The 19,228-nt window shown below is 37.5% G+C and overlaps 1 protein-coding gene across 3 annotated transcripts in view; it reads left to right on the top strand.

Moving 5' to 3' along the window:
• cacna1ba (calcium channel, voltage-dependent, N type, alpha 1B subunit, a) overlaps positions 1 to 19,228 on the top strand; it is a 126,584-nt gene that overhangs the window by 65,212 nt on the left and 42,144 nt on the right. For all 3 annotated transcript variants that reach the window (XM_060884165.1, XM_060884162.1, XM_060884163.1), the window contains exons 10-20: positions 85 to 168; positions 3,197 to 3,415; positions 5,457 to 5,569; positions 5,776 to 5,888; positions 6,127 to 6,258; positions 10,110 to 10,182; positions 10,259 to 10,376; positions 10,521 to 10,588; positions 10,984 to 11,090; positions 14,910 to 14,945; positions 17,344 to 18,075. In XM_060884165.1, coding sequence (XP_060740148.1) covers positions 85 to 168; positions 3,197 to 3,415; positions 5,457 to 5,569; positions 5,776 to 5,888; positions 6,127 to 6,258; positions 10,110 to 10,182; positions 10,259 to 10,376; positions 10,521 to 10,588; positions 10,984 to 11,090; positions 14,910 to 14,945; positions 17,344 to 18,075 — 1,795 coding nt within the window. The remainder of the gene's footprint in view (positions 1 to 84; positions 169 to 3,196; positions 3,416 to 5,456; positions 5,570 to 5,775; positions 5,889 to 6,126; positions 6,259 to 10,109; positions 10,183 to 10,258; positions 10,377 to 10,520; positions 10,589 to 10,983; positions 11,091 to 14,909; positions 14,946 to 17,343; positions 18,076 to 19,228) is intronic.

Genomic DNA, 19,228 nt, shown 5'->3' with positions numbered 1-19,228 from the left:
GATGTTTTGACTCATCTACTTTCCATTCCAAGATATTTCTCATCCTGGCATTCCTCGTTTTCACACGTGCATCTGGTTTTTCAGTTCTGAAACGATCCAAGAAGAGCAAGAACGACCTGATCAACGCAGAAGAAGGGGAGGATCATTTCACAGATATCTTGTCAGTCGGTAAGCATCAGGCCTGGAAACCATGATTATGTATCTACAAAGTGGCATCTAGAGGTGTTTAGGAGGACTGGAATCCTGCAAGAACCAACCAAGAAAGTAACATATCACAACATACAGTAATAACAAGCCTTTTTAACAAATGTGAACATTCCCTTGATAGCACCAACATCCTGCAGTGAGTTTGTAATTTAGCTCCAATAAAAGAAATGCTTGTTAATGTGATATTTTACCACAGCAAATTTCTGGAATTGAATATTCTGGGACATAAACTTGGGTAGTTAAATTTTGGAAGATAATTTTCTAACTTGTTGGGCACGGTGGCTTAGTGGTTAGCACGTTTGCCTCACGCCTCCAGGGTCTGGGTTCGATTCCTGCCTCCACCTTGTGTGTGTGGAGTTTGCATGTTCTCCCCGTGCCTCGGGGGTTTCCTCCGGGTACTCCGGTTTCCTCCCCCGGTCCAAAGACATGCATGGTAGGTTGATTGGCATCTCTGGAAAAATTGTCCCTAGCGTGTGATTGCGTGAGTGAATGAGAGTGTGTGTGTGCCCTCTGATGGGTTGGCACTCCATCCAGGGTGTATCCTGCCTTGATGCCCGATGACGCCTGAGATCCCCTGTGACCCGAGGTAGTTCCGATAAGCGGTAGAAGATGAATGAATGAATGAATTTTCTAACTTCCAACTACAGCTGGTGTTTAATGGTACTGTAAAATAGTGTAATGTTTTAGAGTTCATTCGCTGGTTGTTGAGGAGCCTTTTTCAACTCCCCCTGGTGTTGATTGCTGCATAATCTTGGACTTTGTTGTGAGGAAGGTAAAAGTTAAATTCAGAAGGTAAAATTTACTTTATTAAACTATTCGTTATGCTGTGAGGGATTGTCAGTGAATACTCATCTTATTGGAAGTAATAGTTCAGTGGTTAAGGTGTTGGACTACTAATCAAAAGGTTGTATCCCAGTTGTACTTTGAATCTCAGGTCCACCAAACTGCATGTCCTGGGACCCTGAGCAAGGACCTTAACCCTCGATTGGTCAGTTGTGTAATTGTAATCCACTCTGGATTTTATGGTGACATTGTTGCTTATGATTTCAGGCTGCTATAGTGGCTGTAATCATGTTTTTTTTATACAACTTCAATTTGAATAAAGATTTGACATTGTCACTAGGCAATTTTACACAAAGCATTCAGTAATACTGTATGACCAAGAACCCAGATCAATCCCAATGCCCTACTTCTTTATGGTGTTCTCATCACTTGGAGGCTGCTCGCTGCTGCTGAGGATCTACACATGGACAGCATGGAAATACAGTACCTGGGATTGCTGTGGGTGGTACCACTTAAGAACCATGGAGAGCTTTGGACTTTGATTGTGATCACTGTGAACCATCAGTGAATAGTTGATATCTTCAACCAGTCTTCAGTTTAAAACCCCTGGTTTATTAATTGAGCATATAGTACACAGTATAGAGTATTTAGAATTTCACAGAGTGTCAGAGAGATGAAGGTTCTCTTCTGAGTTCCTATCGAGGTTTCTTCCTCATGTCATCACAAATAATACTGAATTGAACTGAACCCAGAGGTGGCTAGACAACGGCTAGAAAAATCCTCTAAAACGACATGAGGCAGAAACCTCAGGAAGGAACCAGACTCAAGGGGGAACCTTTCTTCTGCTTGAAACCGGAACAGTGGGATTATAAATCATAATAGACACTTAAAGAAGTAAGGAAATAGTACTGAATGTAATATTTATGTCACTCTAACATCAACTTTTGCATTCATAAGTTCAGAATTTTTTTGCATTTGATTAATGTTGCGTGTGGGAGAATAGTAAGGAAAGACGAGGTGGTGGAAAAGTGTATGGAGGTGGTGAGGTGGAGGGGCTAGCCAAAGTCGGAGGCTCCTCCTGTGTCAGATTTCCAGATTAAAATAGCCCTTGAAATGATTATTCCTCATCTCAGCCAGGGCGAATTATGAGATGCTAATGGGCCAATTTTTCACTTCTGTCTCTTTTTTCACACCCAGCCTTGACATTTGAGTTTAATTTGTTTTACTGAGGGTTTAATATAGCACAGATTTCTGGGAGGCAGACACGGAGTCTGTACAGGAGCTCCGCCTGCGTTTATCAGCGTTGGATCTTTGTAAACTAATTTAATTTTCAAATATTTAGTCAGAATTTTTTTTGGAAATTTGTATTTGTACAAATTGTTCAGATTTTTGTAAAGCTGATTGGTGACAACGTCCAGAGTTCACTGTCCAATATAAATAAAACATCATTAAATTTCATTTAGAAAAATTTTCTTCTACATGTTTATGTTTAGGGGGGCACGGTGGCTTAGTGGTTAGCACGTTCGCCTCACACCTCCAGGGTCGGGGTTCGATTCCCGCCTCCACCTTGTGTGTGTGGAGTTTGCATGTTCTCCCCGTGCCTCGGGGGTTTCCTCCGGGTACTCCGGTTTCCTCACCCGGTCCAAAGACATGCATGGTAGGTTGATTGGCATCTCTGGAAAAATTGTCCCTAGTGTGTGATTGCGTGAGTGAATGAGTGTGTGTGTGTGCCCTGCGATGGGTTGGCACTCCGTCCAGGGTGTATCCTGCCTTGATGCCCGATGACGCCTGAGATAGGCACAGGCTCCCCGTGACCCGAGGTAGTTCCGATAAGCGGTAGAAAATGAATGAATGAATGAATGAATGTTTATGTTTAAGTAAGTGTTATTGCATCATAAAATATAAGAGCCAATCATGTTCTAGTATGCAAATTGCTTTAGACACCAGTTTATCAGAGCAAGAGAGCAGAGCAACTCTGGAGCTTTTGTACAATTCATATACAATTTGCATATCATTACATTCTTAAATTCTTGTTGATCATACTTAGACTTAGGAACAACACTATCATCAAAGTTTTCTGACATGATTTGTTTTAATGATTCCCCGCAAAACTCTTTAGTTGTTATTTCCCTTGTGTGTTTTAGATTTTTCTCAAACTCTTAAGCAGTAAATTGAACCCCTTGCATTTTCCCCTCTTTATGCTCAGCACCCCAGGGCTCCCCTTTTGCTCGGGCCAGCGTGAAGAGCAGCAAGAACGAGAGCTCTTCGTATTTGCGCAGGAAAGAAAAGCGAGTGCGTTTTTTCATCCGCCGCATGGTGAAGTCTCAGGGCTTCTACTGGACGGTGCTGTGTTTGGTGGGTCTGAACACGCTGTGTGTGGCTATAGTGCACTACGACCAGCCTAGGTGGCTCACCTACGCTCTCTGTAAGTACCCACTACCTTCAAGACATACTCCAGCAGATTATACCTATCCTTCGGTGTGGGCTGATTGTTAATAGCACTTACTAACCTAATAACCTGTGGAAAAGTTAATGTAAAGAGTATGTATTAGAAGAAAGAGAGCTACTGTGTCAGGAGTTGAAATTCATTTGTTCTAGTCTAATCCCAGTATAATAAAAAATAAAATACAAAAATATACACATAGGAAAAATTTGTATCTCCTATGTTTTTTTTTTGTTAAAGAAATTATGCATCTGTTTTACAGTTTATTCACATAGAACTAGAATTCTTAGCAGTTGAAAACGTATCGTAGGTGTATCCTGGATGTAACAAGACCTAAGCCAAAATCAACAGCAAAATAGTTTAAAAAGAAGTTTTTATTTTTCATGACCCTCTCAGTCTAAAGACCTGATCTGAAGAAGGCGGTGTGTGAAATCAGGCAGCGTTAGAACTGATATGTCAGGAAAGATGTGTGGGTTGGTGGACTGTGCAAAGCTGAAGAGCTCAACTGAGAGGATCCGAAAGCAAAAAGCAAAAGATGGCCAAGTTTTTTTTTTTTTAGAGTGTATTTATATCGTATTGAGAGAATGAGAGATACATTTGAGATAATATCCTTTTTGATTTCTGTTTTACTGTTAACTTCTTAACATACAGTATGCGACACAGATTTCAAGCCATGAGAGCTAAAATGGCTTGTGCTGTCAGGAATGTGACATACGATCTCTCCTGTCAATCAGAAACGCTAGTTAATAATGTGTCAGCTTATGTACGAAGAAGACGACAGATAGAGCGTCTTTCTCGTGATGGAGGTGACCTAACTAGAGGGCTGGTGTTTGGACATCAGTGAAAAAAATTCTCTGAAATGTACCACAGTAAAGTCCTGTTTTACTAACATATGTTAGCAACATTCAAATGCTAATTTGAGTGGACATGAAAATTTTTAAAGTAAGTGTAAATTAATTCTATGATTTATGTTAACTCTTTATACCAGTACTCTGTCGTTCCATACTGCTGGTTGAATGGAAATGGACATACTGTACAGTAGCAGACATGCTTATTTAGAAAAAATGAATGATTTTATTGCTATAAGTCTGATATGCTATAAGTCTGATGTGAGACGTGTGTTTTTTCCCTCTGTTGATAACCTTACACAGAGTTTAAGTGGTTAAAGATAAAAACCTAATCATTTGGGATGTTTATGAACAAACACTTTGGGCATCTCAGAGAGCAGAAATAGGGTTTTGAAGATATAATCACTTTATAAGACTAATTGATTTTTAGAAAAAATTTTTAGAAAAAATTGTGCTGAAAACTGCTTTACTGATTAAAGGAGCGATAAAAGTCGTGTCATATTTCTGGTCCAATTAAAAGACAATCCGTAGTTGCATCCGTAGACAATCCGATGCATCCAAACCAAAAAGATCTTTATTTATACAAAATTATAAATGGCCTTCTTTAAGGTTAGTTTAGTGTCTGGAGCATCAGGAGTTGTGGGTTTGTTTACAGGCTCAAATTATCCAGATAGAAAGAACTTTCTTTTTTCTCATGGTGTAAATGCCTTCCTGGGACCTACCGGGAAAACAAGGAAATGAAATAAAATAGAATAATACAATATAAAAATTTAAAAAATGTAGTTTTTTTTTCCACACAAATTTTGTACGATACTGTTCAAAATGTATTTTATTTTATTTTATTTATATATATATATATATATATATATATATATATATATATATATATATATATATATATATATATATATATATATTTAGATATTTATATGGACAGTATATATTATATAAATATATACAGTATACAGTATATATATATAAAAAAAACTATAAAATGTAATTATTTATAAAATAAAACAAACAAGCAAAAGCACTTAATCGCATGTATTATTTTTTATATCTATTTATTGTATTTGATATATTGTTGAGTTTTTATTTTATTTGTGTATTATGCTTCTCCCCAGGTATTTCACACTGCATTTGAAATGTATGAAATAATTCTGTGTATTTTACAGATCTGGCAGAGTTTGTATTCTTGGGCCTGTTCTTGATTGAGATGAGTCTGAAGATGTATGGCCTCGGCCCTCGGAGCTACTTCCATTCTTCCTTCAACTGTTTCGACTTTGGCGTGAGTGTCTCTTCGCCGCTAAACGACCGTGATGAATTGTTTCTGAAATAACATACACTGCCTTGAGTAGTGATAAAGCACCACACAGTATATTACACGTGTGCGTTTGGGGAATTGTTGTTGCAGTGGTATAAAAGAATAAAAAAAAAAAGAAGAAAGGTCACAAAATGTAGGTTGTTTGTCCATTCTGTCTCTGTTCTGTCCAGGTGATTGTAGGGAGTATTTTCGAGGTGGTATGGGCGGCAGTTAAACCCGGGGCGTCTTTCGGCATCAGCGTGTTACGAGCTCTTCGGCTGCTGAGGATCTTCAAGGTTACAAAGTGAGAAAAGTGAAATATCCCTGATGCTGTATAATATTTCAGAGCGGATGTCCTTTTCCAAAGTGCTGCCTCCATGTTATAATCCACTGCAGATTTATTGTATTTTCTGAGACTCCTTCCCAGACACATTCCCTTTCAGAAACAAAGTTATTTCAGATGCATTCTAGCTGTATTGATTCTCTGAAAGCTTTTTGGGGGTGATGTATTTATCCGTGTGTGTGTGTGTGTGTGTGTTTAGGTATTGGAACTCTTTGAGGAATCTGGTGGTGTCTCTGCTGAACTCTATGAAGTCCATCATCAGCCTGTTGTTCCTCCTGTTCCTTTTCATTGTGGTGTTCGCTCTGCTTGGAATGCAGCTCTTTGGGGGACAGTGAGTCTTTATACTCTTTCTTGCTTTATTTTATATTTCATTCATTCATTCATTCATTCATTTATTCATTCATTCATTCATTTAGTCATTCAGACACTCAATCGTTCATTTTGTCATTCAGACAGTCAATCATTCATTTAGTCATTCAGTCAGTCATTTAGACATTCAGTCAATCATTCATTCAGTCATTCAGTCAGTTATTTAGTCATTTAGTCTTTTAGTCTTTCATTCAGTCAGTCATTAAATCTGTCATTTAGTCATTTAGTCACTTATTCAGTCAGTCATTCAGTCAATCATTCATTCTGTCATTCAGTCATACATTCATTCTTTCATTCATTCAGTTATTTAGACATTCAGACACTCAATCATTCATTTTGTCATTCAGACAGTCAATCATTCATTTAGTCATTCAGTCAGTCATTTAGACATTCAGTCAATCATTCATTCAGTTATTCAGTCAGTTATTTAGTCATTTAGTCTTTTAGTCTTTCATTCAGTCAGTCATTAAATCTGTCATTTAGTCATTTAGTCACTTATTCAGTCAGTCATTCAGTCAATCATTCATTCTGTCATTCAGTCATACATGCATTCATTCATTCATTCAGTTATTTAGACATTCAGACACTCAATCGTTCATTTTGTCATTCAGACAGTCAATCATTCATTTAGTCATTCAGTCAGTCATTTAGACATTCAGTCATTTAGTCTGTCATTAAGTCAGTTATTCAGTCAGTCATTCAGTCAGTCATTTAGACATTCAGTCAATCATTCATTCAGTCATTCAGTCAGTTATTTAGTCATTTAGTCTTTTAGTCTTTCATTCAGTCAGTCATTAAATCTGTCATTTAGTCATTTAGTCACTTATTCAGTCAGTCATTCTGTCAATCATTCATTCTGTCATTCAGTCATACATGCATTCATTCATTCATTCAGTTATTTAGACATTCAGACACTCAATCGTTCATTTTGTCATTCAGACAGTCAATCATTCATTTAGTCATTCAGTCAGTCATTTAGACATTCAGTCATTTAGTCTGTCATTAAGTCAGTTATTCAGTCAGTCATTCAGTCAGTCATTTAGACATTCAGTCAATCATTCATTCAGTCATTCAGTCAGTTATTTAGTCATTTAGTCTTTTAGTCTGTCATTCAGTCAGTCATTCAGTCTGTCATTTAGTCACTTATTCATTCATTCATTCATTCATTCATTCATTCATTCATTCAGTTATTTAGTCAGTTATTTAGTCATTTAATCAATCATTCAGTCAATTATTCATTCAGTCAATTATTCATTCAGTCATTAAGTCAGTCATCAGACTGTTATCTAGTCATTCAGTCAGTCATTCAGTCAGTAATGTCTATTTGAGTTAACAGCGCAGTGTGTGATGATCTAAACATGAACAGTGAACAAAGTGAACCTGTTGACATTTTAGAAAAATTGATCTGTTTTTGGTGTGAAACTAAAGGAGTTCATCTTTGACTGTATTTTCACTTTAAAAGATTTCTACCTAGGGTGAATAGTTTGTAGATGGCTTGTGGTTTTAGCCTTGTGTGTGTGTGTGTGTGACAAGCATAGAGGTGGATTCCATTGGGATGAATAAAAAATAGCCAAGGATTTCATTTCTCTCAGCTATGAATTATTGATAGAGCGGTGTAACGGAGGAACTGCCTGCGTGCACTTTTGCCACAAGGTAAATATCGGCAGAAACGTGTAAACATCCAGTGACACGATCCGCCATAACGATCGCCGACTTGCATAAACAAATAGTTTCCACAAATGTTATTGAGTCGTGGCAGAGGAAAGCCACAGGACATTCGATTCTGGCCTTTTGTCATTATTCCAGTTCAAAGAGTCGCGACTCTGGAAAAGACTTCTTGTGTTTTTCGATTTCAAAATATTATGAAATTGATGAACTCCGTGTGAGTAAGACGAGGCAGTGTACGGTAGCAGTACCATTCAAAGTACCAATGCCAATATGCTTTTCTTCTTCTGAATACACAGGAATTCCCTAAACCATCTGACAGGTCAGGAGATTTTATGGGGATTTATAATCATTATCTGAGCAGGAGTCATGTTTGAGGGAGAATTTTTATATCCACAATCCCTCCTTCTGCTGCGTTCAGCTGCTCGTCAGAACATCTTGCTCACCAGAAAGGGAACTGGTATAAACGACTAGTTTCTCCTAATATATTTCCTCCAGGAAAAGGACATCTATCTATCTATCTATCTATCTATCTATCTATCTATCTATCTATCTATCTATCTATCTATCTACAGTATCTACAGTATCTACAGTATCTATCTATCTATCTATCTATCTATCTATCTATCTATCTATCTATCTATCTATCTACAGTATCTACAGTATCTATCTATCTATCTATCTATCTATCTATCTATCTATCTATCTACAGTATCTACAGTATCTACAGTATCTATCTATCTATCTATCTATCTATCTATCTATCTATCTACAGTATCTACAGTATCTATCTATCTATCTATCTATCTATCTATCTATCTATCTATCTATCTATCTATCTATCTATCTATCTACAGTATCTATCTATCTATCTATCTATCTATCTATCTATCTATCTATCTATCTATCTACAGTATCTACAGTATCTACAGTATCTATCTATCTATCTATCTATCTATCTATCTATCTATCTATCTATCTATCTATCTATCTATCTATCTACCAATCTACCTCCCTCCCTCCCTCCCTCCTTGTTTTTGATTTTATATTTAATTGTATTTCATTATGTAGCTTTGTAGAAGCCAACATTCTGTTTTCCTATTTAAGCTTAGACAAAAATTTATAAAATTTAATGCGGCCTAGAGCTTTCGAGCCACATGAACCAAATTCGGATATGTTGTAGACGCTGGTCTGATGTTTGTTGCTATAACTTTTCTAAGCGATCCGAGTACCGGTACTTCCGGTACCGGGTCTCAAAGTGGCCTTTTTTTCCCATAGACTCCCATTATAAACTTTGGAGGTTTATAACTCGGCAAGCTTTCGAACTATCTACACCAAACTCGTCCAGCTCCTTTAGGGTGATACTCTGAACAAACTTTTAAATTGGTGTACCGACTGGCCTTCCGGTTGTGCCGCAGCCCCGCCCCCAAAATATGCAAAATCAAAAAACTTTTTACAACATGGACATGTGACATATCAAAACACTCAGAACAATGAGGGGAACTAATTCACGGGTATTATGATGATGTCACATGCTCGTCTCTACTTACCTGCAAATGTTTTGGCACCCTAGCTTTCTGTCTACTTCCAAAAAGTAACACTGACCCTTATGTCCACTCGCCTCCAAAAAGCACCGGCCTTTGCGAATACTTGCATCGTCAAAGCCAACATCAAAGTTTGCCATGACGAACTTTACAAATCTAGTTTTATTTGAGTTCTCTCTAGATATTTTCATAAAGTAATATCAAGCACCTTAAACACAAAGAGCACATAAACACCAACGAGGTAACTGATTCTACATGTAGATAACAGCATGCTGTGTGAGAGGAAGGATATGATGCATATTCATAACAGGTATGCTTATAGTTTCTAGCATTATTCATGAAGGTAAAGGTGTGGAGACGATCCTAGCCATTAAAAAAGTGTAGAACAATTTAGTATTCCTCGGTTTAACGGTAACTGACGTGAAATGAACGGTACATACTGTACAGTAAAGGAGGAATGGAAGCAGCACCTTTTGGAAGTAAATTAAAACTTATGTAATAACTGAGGTTTAACTGACAAATGAAGTAATGTTAGCGTGCAAAGTTATTGCCTATCCTCTAACTAGACTTTCTTAAAAATGTTTTTTTTTCTTCTGTGATTTAGGTTTAATTTTGAAGACGAGACCCCGACAACGAACTTTGACACCTTCCCAGCAGCAATTCTGACGGTGTTCCAGGTAAAAAAAATGAAATTGACAGCGTTGGGTTTTGCTGGTGTGTCAGGTCTGGTTAGAGATGTGCTTTGTGTTGTAGATTCTGACAGGAGAAGACTGGAATGCAGTGATGTACCACGGGATCGAATCTCAGGGAGGAGTGGGCAGTGGCATGTTCTCCTCAGTCTACTTCATCGTCCTCACGCTGTTTGGAAACTGTATCCTTCTCTAGGCTGAAAAATAAGCAGCGTGTTGTAATGGCATGATGGGATGGACCTGCATGGTATCAGTGCCTTGTGTGTGTTTGTGTGTGTGTGTGTGTGTGTGTGTGTGTGTGTTATTCCCTTAACTCGTCTGTTCAGACACTCTTCTTAACGTTTTCCTGGCTATTGCTGTCGACAACCTTGCAAATGCACAGGAACTCACAAAGGTGGTTTATTCTCACTCAAAACACACACACATACACACACACACATTTACCTACTCACACAAACACACACACTCTCTCTGAATTCTCCACGTGCGTCCGGGTTAAACACGAGGAGATCCTATCTCCAGATCCTGTCATACACTGCTGCCCTTTATTGGCACCATAACCCTGTCTGTGTCAGCTGTTTACCGGTGCCTGATGCTCATCTCACTCAGTAACTCACACTAATGGAGCACCATGCTTCTGACAGGATTTATTACTTTACATTAATACTGTATCTACAGTACATGGAAGGAGGACACGTACTATCGGTCCCTCGGGACGTCACAGTATTTGATTTGTCGAGTCTGAAAAACGGGTCGTACGTTAAGTCAGTAAACTCTCCTTTATCACAGGATGAAGAGGAACAAGAAGAGGCCATCAGTAAGAAACTGGCTCTCCAGAAGGCTAAAGAGGTGAAGGAAGTCAGCCCCATGTCAGCTGCTAGCATTTCTCTTGCAGCGTAAGTAACAAGATAAAAAAAAGATCTGGTCTGTATGTGTTCTTTTTTAATCCATGTGTCTTGTATTATTAAGTACTGTCGTGTCTGGTGTCTGGACTGTTTAAATGTGTGTGTTTGTGTTTGTGTGTGTGTGTGTGTGTGTGTGTGTGTGTGATTTTTATGTAAGTTCTGTCATCACTCCAACACCTCAAATCCAGACAATTTGATCTGATTAATAAGCCATGATGGAAACGGTGGATAAACAGTATATTATGAAGCACATTAGACTAGTAAAGGACATTCAAGTACTTATTTTATTTCCACTAATCTCTAATCTCTAATCCAACCTCGTTTTCACATCAGCTGTAAATTGCATTTCACGGCACCGTTTTTATAGAATATTATTATTACGTTTAATGGGATTTAAGGTTGGAAAAAACCTTAAAACACTGAAATAACTGCCATGTCATTATGGCCAGTTTTTTTTTTTTAACCGATCTTGAAATTCATCCCGAACCCGTAGTCGTTTTTGTTAGTTTAAAAATCATTATTAGTGACATTTACATTTTGAATGTTCTTTGCTTGATTTGGTATCAGTTTACAGGAGTGGACAAATCAAAATTCATTCGTTAAGAATAACCAGGGAAGTAATATTAGCCCTTAGTCCTGTTACCACGGTTACCTGGAAAGCTAAGCGACTAGGGGAAAAATGGTAGAAGTGATGTTATTTACATGCATTGATAGAGAAGGACGGAGATCATGCGGCACATTGCGAACAAAATGTCAGCAAGTCGTTTGAATAATATATAATAATATAATTCGTGTTCGACGGGAATTTCGCTCCGGATTTGTTAAACCACAACATGACAACATGATGTTTGTTTTAGCAGCAGCTTGACGCTGGATATCATTTCGATCTCTTCTCTTTATCTACCTTTACGCACGTTAACCTGTAAGAATTGTTTTAGCGTCACACAGATGGCACCTTGGCTGAGATGTGAGCGATTTGGGAGTGTGAGCTACAGCTACAGGTCTATGCTGCGTATTAAATGTAAACATACAGTAGCTGCACAATAAATGCAAAATTTTAGATTTTTAAAAGTTAATAATGAGGATTTTTATTTTTATGTTAACTTTTATGTAAACAAAAATCTAGTGCTTGTTCTGGACATCAGGCTCCTGATTTGTCCACTCCTGAGTTTAGATTTCTGTTCTGAATGATCTCTATACTGTATTTACAAAACATTTTTCCTTCCTCTTTTGAAGCATTTAAAAAAATCTGACTTGCATTTATTGAAATAAACCCTGAAGGATAAATGTGTTGCTAAATACTATGTTACTTTTCTCATTTGGTTGAAATGTCTGTCATGCTTCAGTTGACTTTTGTGGTGTGGGGCCCGAGTCTGTGACCTCCACCTCCACCGGCTCAGGCCCTGCTCCGCTCTTTCTTTCCCCTTCGATATTTTTCCTTCTGTTCTTTTTTTGATTTGTGCCGTTTTATAAGGCTCAATGGAGGTGCGCTGTCGCACGGCTCCTCCAACTCCAGCTCTGATTCTCCGTGAGTTTCTTTACTCTCTTATATCTTTTGCTCCTGCATTTCTCATCCTCCTTTTTTGCAGTCAATCTCTGTCTCGAGAACCATCTTTCCATCTTCAGTCACTTTAAATGTACGCTGATCAGAGCTCTGACTGTGCCACATCTCCTGTAATGTATATTCGAACCGCTTGTATCCATGTATGATCTTTATACAGCTCTAGGTCTACATGTTAGGTCATTTTGACTATATTAATTATTTATTTTATTTATCCTCATGCTTTAGTTAGATAATAAAACAGTTTAGCGTGGATGCTGTAGTCACACACCTCGGCCATTATCCTATTCGGCTAGAGATCAGGGCGCATATTTATAAAGACACTAAGAATGATCTCAGAGAGCTCCTAATTTAGCTTAAACATTTCTAACTAGGAATCTTATCTTAAGAGTTATTCAGGACCAATCACACAGCAGCTCTGAGCAAGGAAAATACAAACACATTTATCTTAGAGAGGAGGCGGGGCTTAACCAGTTACTAGGTGACACGTTCTTTTGAAGACTGTGATTGGTTGTCTAATAAAAAAAAAAATAGGAGCTTTTAAAATCTGGCCTATTATAAACCTTCACTTTGTCTCTATGTTAAGATAATTAAGATTATACCGTGTAGGGATTACGTTCATGACCGATCATATTACAGATGTTCTAACATCTGTATTTTATAAACCTAATAAATGTAATATAAATGTAAATGTAAACATCTCAGAGATAAATTATGTCAATTGTGTCTGAGATGTTAACGTATCTCTAAATGCCATAGCGGCAGAATATATATGTCATTTTAGCTCTGTGCCAGAGATGTTATCTCTAATATTGGTCAGTAAAATAATCTCTAATCTGTATCATCTTATTAACTCACTATCATTATTGAATATTGTATACAACACATTTCTTTTCTATTTTCACCTTTCAGACATTTTCTCCTCTGATAAAGAAACTCTTAAAAGTCCTCCTCACTTCTCCTAAGACTTTTTGACCTTATGAGTTCTTTTAAGGGTTAAGATGCTTTATGAAGAACTTTTATACTTACTGTACTAGTATCTTTTTTTTTTCATCTTAAAGGGAAACACCAACATTTATGAGAATTTCATTACTAGGAGCAACTCATTACACTAAGAATTGTCTCTCTATGTATACGGGCCCTGGGTTACACCAGGGGCATTCAACTAAAATTTCTGAAGGTCAAGCTGCATAAAATTTCTTGCATACAAACGTCATAAAAGAAAAAGTTTTCACGCCACTCAACATCTCTTTACACTCATTCCCAGTAAGCTGCCTTTATTTTGATAAATATTCACATTTACAGGACGTATTTGTGCTTCTAGGGTTTTTTTTATAGTAATATTTCTGTGCAAATAAGCTTTAAAAACCCACCGTATCAGCAAATATTTCCTGTCAATCCTCCAACACCCACATCAGCACAGCCACATTGATTAGCATCTTAGCATTTTTGACCTTAGCATTTAAGCACTAAATGAGAAAATACAGTTTTATACTCTATCTGCTTAGCAATACTGGAGCAGCTACTTCTAAATTATGCACACGAACGCCTAAACTAAATTAGAGCTCTAGCTGAGCTGGCTTTCTACTATGAGGGATGTTAGTGTTAATGCTGTGCTGAGAGTTCAGTGTTAGCTGGTAGCATCGCAGCAGAGCTGGCAGTTTGTCCTTTATTTCCTGAGCCAGCTGTGTGTGTGTGAACAAGTGTTACTACTACAAGTGCCGTCGCTGGTGTCGGGTGAGTCAGCACTTCTGCTAACCAAAGCTTGGAGTGCCTGCCATCTGTGCGAACCCACACACACACACACACACACACACACACACAAAGAGAGCTGTTCAGCTATGCAAGAATAGATTTACTGAAAGCAATACATGCGAAATCTTTTGACATATTATAGAAAACTTTATTATGCTTTTATTTTTAAATCTTTCTATCTCTCTCTTTCTCTCTCTATCCCTCTCTGTGTCACTTCAGAGGACTGATTTTTCTAGCAACATGACAATGCAAGGAAAGATGATTACATTTATGTTACTACTTACTAAATATACTTTTAATTTATTTCGTTTCTCCTCCAGTTTTTATTATCGTCTTTATTATTGGTTCATGCTTGTTCTGTTGTTGTTCTGTCTCTACTCGTCTGTATTTTCCCTGTCAGGTGTCTCTAACCTTTTGTATGTGGCACTATGGGAATTCCTTTTGTGTGTGTGCGTGTGTCTGTGTGTATTTGACTGTATGTTCGTGTGTTTTAGGAATTATGTCTGCTCCCCCGCCCATCACTACTTGAGGTAATGGTACCATAAAGGACGCTGCTGAGACTCCTTTACATACTCTGTATTGTATATGTATCTAAGTCATATGCACCAGCATCGCACTCATCATTGTGGTTGGTGTGTCACTGGACACGTGACAGTGTTTTTGCTCATCCTTCATTCTCTGCATTTAAGGTCAAACCTTTTATTTTTATTTAAAGACTCCAGGATGTTGCACTTGATTTCATCAGTTTAATGAAGTTGTAAGATATAAGATCCCTCAACCTCTTTAAGTGATGTTTATTCGCTCGGCATAGAGAGAACTAAGATAAAAGGAATCATGTAGGTATATGCCGAAACCCTAGACACTAGAGTTTAAAATGTTTTATTAAGGTGTAGTAGCGAGCACTGTCTTAATATCTTTATTATATCACACATCTTCATAGCCAGGGAGATGTAGTTAAGTGTTAGAAATAAAGACATGATAATTAAGTCAAAGAAAAAAAATAAATGCAGCATAAATTAATGCTCCATAGCTTCTCTGAGTAGCCCTGAAAATCTTGCATTAGTAATTAATGATCATAATAAGTGCTGTTTCGGTGGTGGAATTGTGTGTATATCATGAAAGAAATCCAGCTGTTCAGTAGCAGGCAGGAGTCCCAGACAATCACAAGAGAGTACAAACCACAGGGAATTGGTAGCTCGGCGGTCACTGGAATATTGATCCGAAGGTTGTGAGATCAAATCCTAAGGACCACCACCCTGCTGCCACTGCTGGGCCCTTGAGCAAGTCCCTTAACCTTCATCTGCTCAGTCGTGTACATGAGATAAATGTTAGTCGCTCTGGATGCCAAATGCTGTGAAGGAATAAACCAACAGCAAGTGAACAAAAGTGAAAGAGTTGGATATGTGAGAGAGAGAAAAAAAAAACGATTCAGGATTGGATATTTAACTGGAGAGTAAAATAATAAAACAAGCACACAGAATGTGTGTAGAACAAGCTATATATATATATATATATATATATATATATATATATATATATATATATATATATATATATTATATATATACTGTGTGTGTGTGTGTATATATATATATATATTTTTTTTTTTTCTTTCCCTTTACACTGTATTTTAGGTAGAAAGGTCTAATGAGGCTTGATGTGTGAATGCATGCTGTAGCTCAACCCACATTATGAAATGTTCTTTGAAAAAATAATAGCTTCTATTAATACTTTCCTGAATCCAGCAGCTTCATGTGTGGCTTTTACTTGGTTGGAGTGAAAGCCTGTAGATACACTGGTGCTCTGTGACCCTCAGCTTCTAAGGTTTATTCACTATATGACTTATATACTTATATATGATACTTTAGTTCTTCTGTCCTGAAACCTGCACTAAGGTGTACCTGGAACACATTTCTGAAAAAGAAGGAGTTTGCATGCACTTTTGTACTGTCGCTCTCTTTCCTTTCAAAAGGAGAGCATTCCTAATAATGATTATGCCTGTGTTTTTAATCACAGCTTAATTGCTTTGAAAATGAGGCCATGCTGAGGATAAGGCAAAATAAATCACATATTAATCTTGAGAAATTAGGCCACTTATTAGAATGAAAGAAAATATAACTTCAGTGTAAAATAAGCAAATATTTAGAAACGAGTTATTTATAGAGCAGGTTTTTTTTTGGGAATCAACATGCTTTCCAATGTCACAGTAGAATGAGGACCATCGTGTAATGAGATCACACCATCAGTGATGCTTAGTGCACAGGTCATCATTGTTCTGTTGGGATTAGTGATTCAGATTCATGAAAAATATCAGTGGGACCAGAGAGAAGAAATAAAAAACACTTTATCTTTAAGTTTCAAGTCCATATAAAACCTTTGTAGGTCTCGGAGGAAGGGCAAAAACCAAAGGATTACCAATAACCCTGGCCTTGAGAAGGTACATGCCATCAACACTACAGTTCAAGAAAGGATATTTATGGTTCTTTAAGAGTTTTATCAGACCAGGCTTAATCTTTTGTACCGACCACTTAAATGTCATGTTCTTTGGACATCTAATATTTGTGTTTAGGCTGCATGGGGCTCCTTTGTTAATCTTCAGGCACTAGCAGGCAAGAAAGAGCATGTGGAGTATTGTAATTTGACATCCATAAAGATCCCCTTTCTCACACAGTATTAAAAAGCACAACGAAATAATCCAGAACACTTATCATTTTTGCTTTACTTTCAGCATAAAAGCGTGGCTCTGTCATGTTTTCATCTGAAATGTAATGCAGGAAGATCTGGACTGCAGTAAAGAATTGATTTATATATGATGAAAGTAAAAGGTGGTCTTGACATGGATGGGCAAAGTTTGTCCTATGTCTTTGTTGACTGAAAATCTCTTACTGGAAATCAGCCCCTTCTTCCAATGATTCCTTTTTCCTCCAGCCAAGAGCAGCGGCGCTCGCTGAAGATGATGTCCGTATGGGAGCAGCGTACCACACAGATCCGTAAGCACATCAGAGCCAGCAGTGAAGCCCTGTACAACGAGGAACTCAACCCTCGCCTGACCTCCACCCAGCACCTACGGCCAGACATCACCACCCACCTGGACCGGCCGCTGGTGGTTGAGCCGCGATGCGACTGGGACAAGCCCAGGGACTTGAGAGTCGAAGCAGATACACCTGAGGACCCCAAAGTGCAGGCAACCCCTGACCCCCTTTCCATGGAGCCTCCTCAATCACAGCCCCCACGTAAACACCATCACCGGAGACGTGAAAGAACTTCCAACGAAGGCAGAGAAAATGGTGAAACTGGAGCCTCACGTCATCACGTGCACCACAGCCGCAGCAAGGAGACTGAAGGAACACGGGCCAAAGATGGTAAAACTGAACGCAGCCACAGCCGTGATGCGAGAGCAGAACACAGACACCACCGGTCGCATAGGGCAGGACATGAGGGCAACGGTATTGTTGGCGCCAAGAGTGAGAGACGCTCGCACCACAGAGAAGGCTCAGGCTCGGCCAGGGGGGACGGCGAGAGGAGCTCACGAGGGGAGGAAGGGGGCAACGGAGGCCGGAGGAGGCACCGGCAAAGGGCTGGCAAGGTACAGTCTTCACTAGAGGGTGTGGAGCAGAGGGAGAATGGCGAGCGAGAAGAGAGCAAGCCTCCAGAAAACAGGTTATTCCATTACAACTTATATATAAATATCTAATTAATAAATAATTAACTAATAAATATCCTTTATTACCAAGTTTCAGTAAACAGACCATTTAATTTTTTGTCAGTTCATGAATATGTATTATAAATCTTCTACTTGGTAATAGCATATCTGCTACATCAATATGGCCAGCTAGTTTCTCAGGATTTTTGACTGAGTTGCAATGACTGAAATGTCTTGCTTTCTTAGATCTCTATATATTTATATCATTTATATCTATCTATCTATCTATCTATCTATCTATCTATCTATCTATCTATCTATCTATATATATAGATATATCTATCTATCTATATATCTATCTATATATATATATATATATATATATATATATATATATATATATATATATATATATATATGAAATGAATATATATGAATATATATATATATATATATGAAATGAATATATATATATATATATATATATGAAATGAAATGTCTTGCTTTCTTAGATCTCTATATATTTATATCATTTATATCTATCTATCTATCTATATATATAGATATATCTATCTATCTATATATCTATCTATCTATCTATCTATCTATATATATATATATTTATTTATATATTTATTTATCTCTATATAGCTAGCATTAGCAGTGAGGGTTTTTAATTTTACCATATGTATGAATATGTCTTAAGAATTCTCAAAAAATTCTGTCAGATTATGTTTTTAGCTAGATGTATAGCCTTGGCAGTTTTGTACATTTTTGTTGTATCTCAATATGAACAAATATGACTTCAAAATCCTCTCAGAAATCCTGTCAGATTTATGTTAGCAAGCATGCTACTGTTAGCAATGAATGTTGCAAGATTTTATAAAAATCCTTTAGCCTATTTTAGCAACCAAGCTATTTTTAGCAACAATGATTCCAAGCATTTTTTAAAACATGACTTAAAAATCCTTTCAGAAGCTTATTTTAGCAAGCAGTCTAGTTTTAGAAAAGTGGGAAGCATTTATGAGTTTTAGCTAAATATCTTCTTCAGTAGATTTTTTCTTTCGGGTTTGCTTATGTGAGTTAGCAGGCTAGGATGTAATTCAGGAATTGAGTTGTGTGTAAAGCGAGGCTTCGTACAGTGTAACACGATAATAAATTCCTGCTTTA

This window comes from Tachysurus vachellii, chromosome 12 (genome assembly GCF_030014155.1).
Source record: "Tachysurus vachellii isolate PV-2020 chromosome 12, HZAU_Pvac_v1, whole genome shotgun sequence".
Lineage (NCBI taxonomy): Eukaryota > Metazoa > Chordata > Actinopteri > Siluriformes > Bagridae > Tachysurus > Tachysurus vachellii.
The sequence above is the reverse complement of the archived record's forward strand: the minus strand, read 5'-3'. Positions and strand labels throughout refer to the sequence as shown.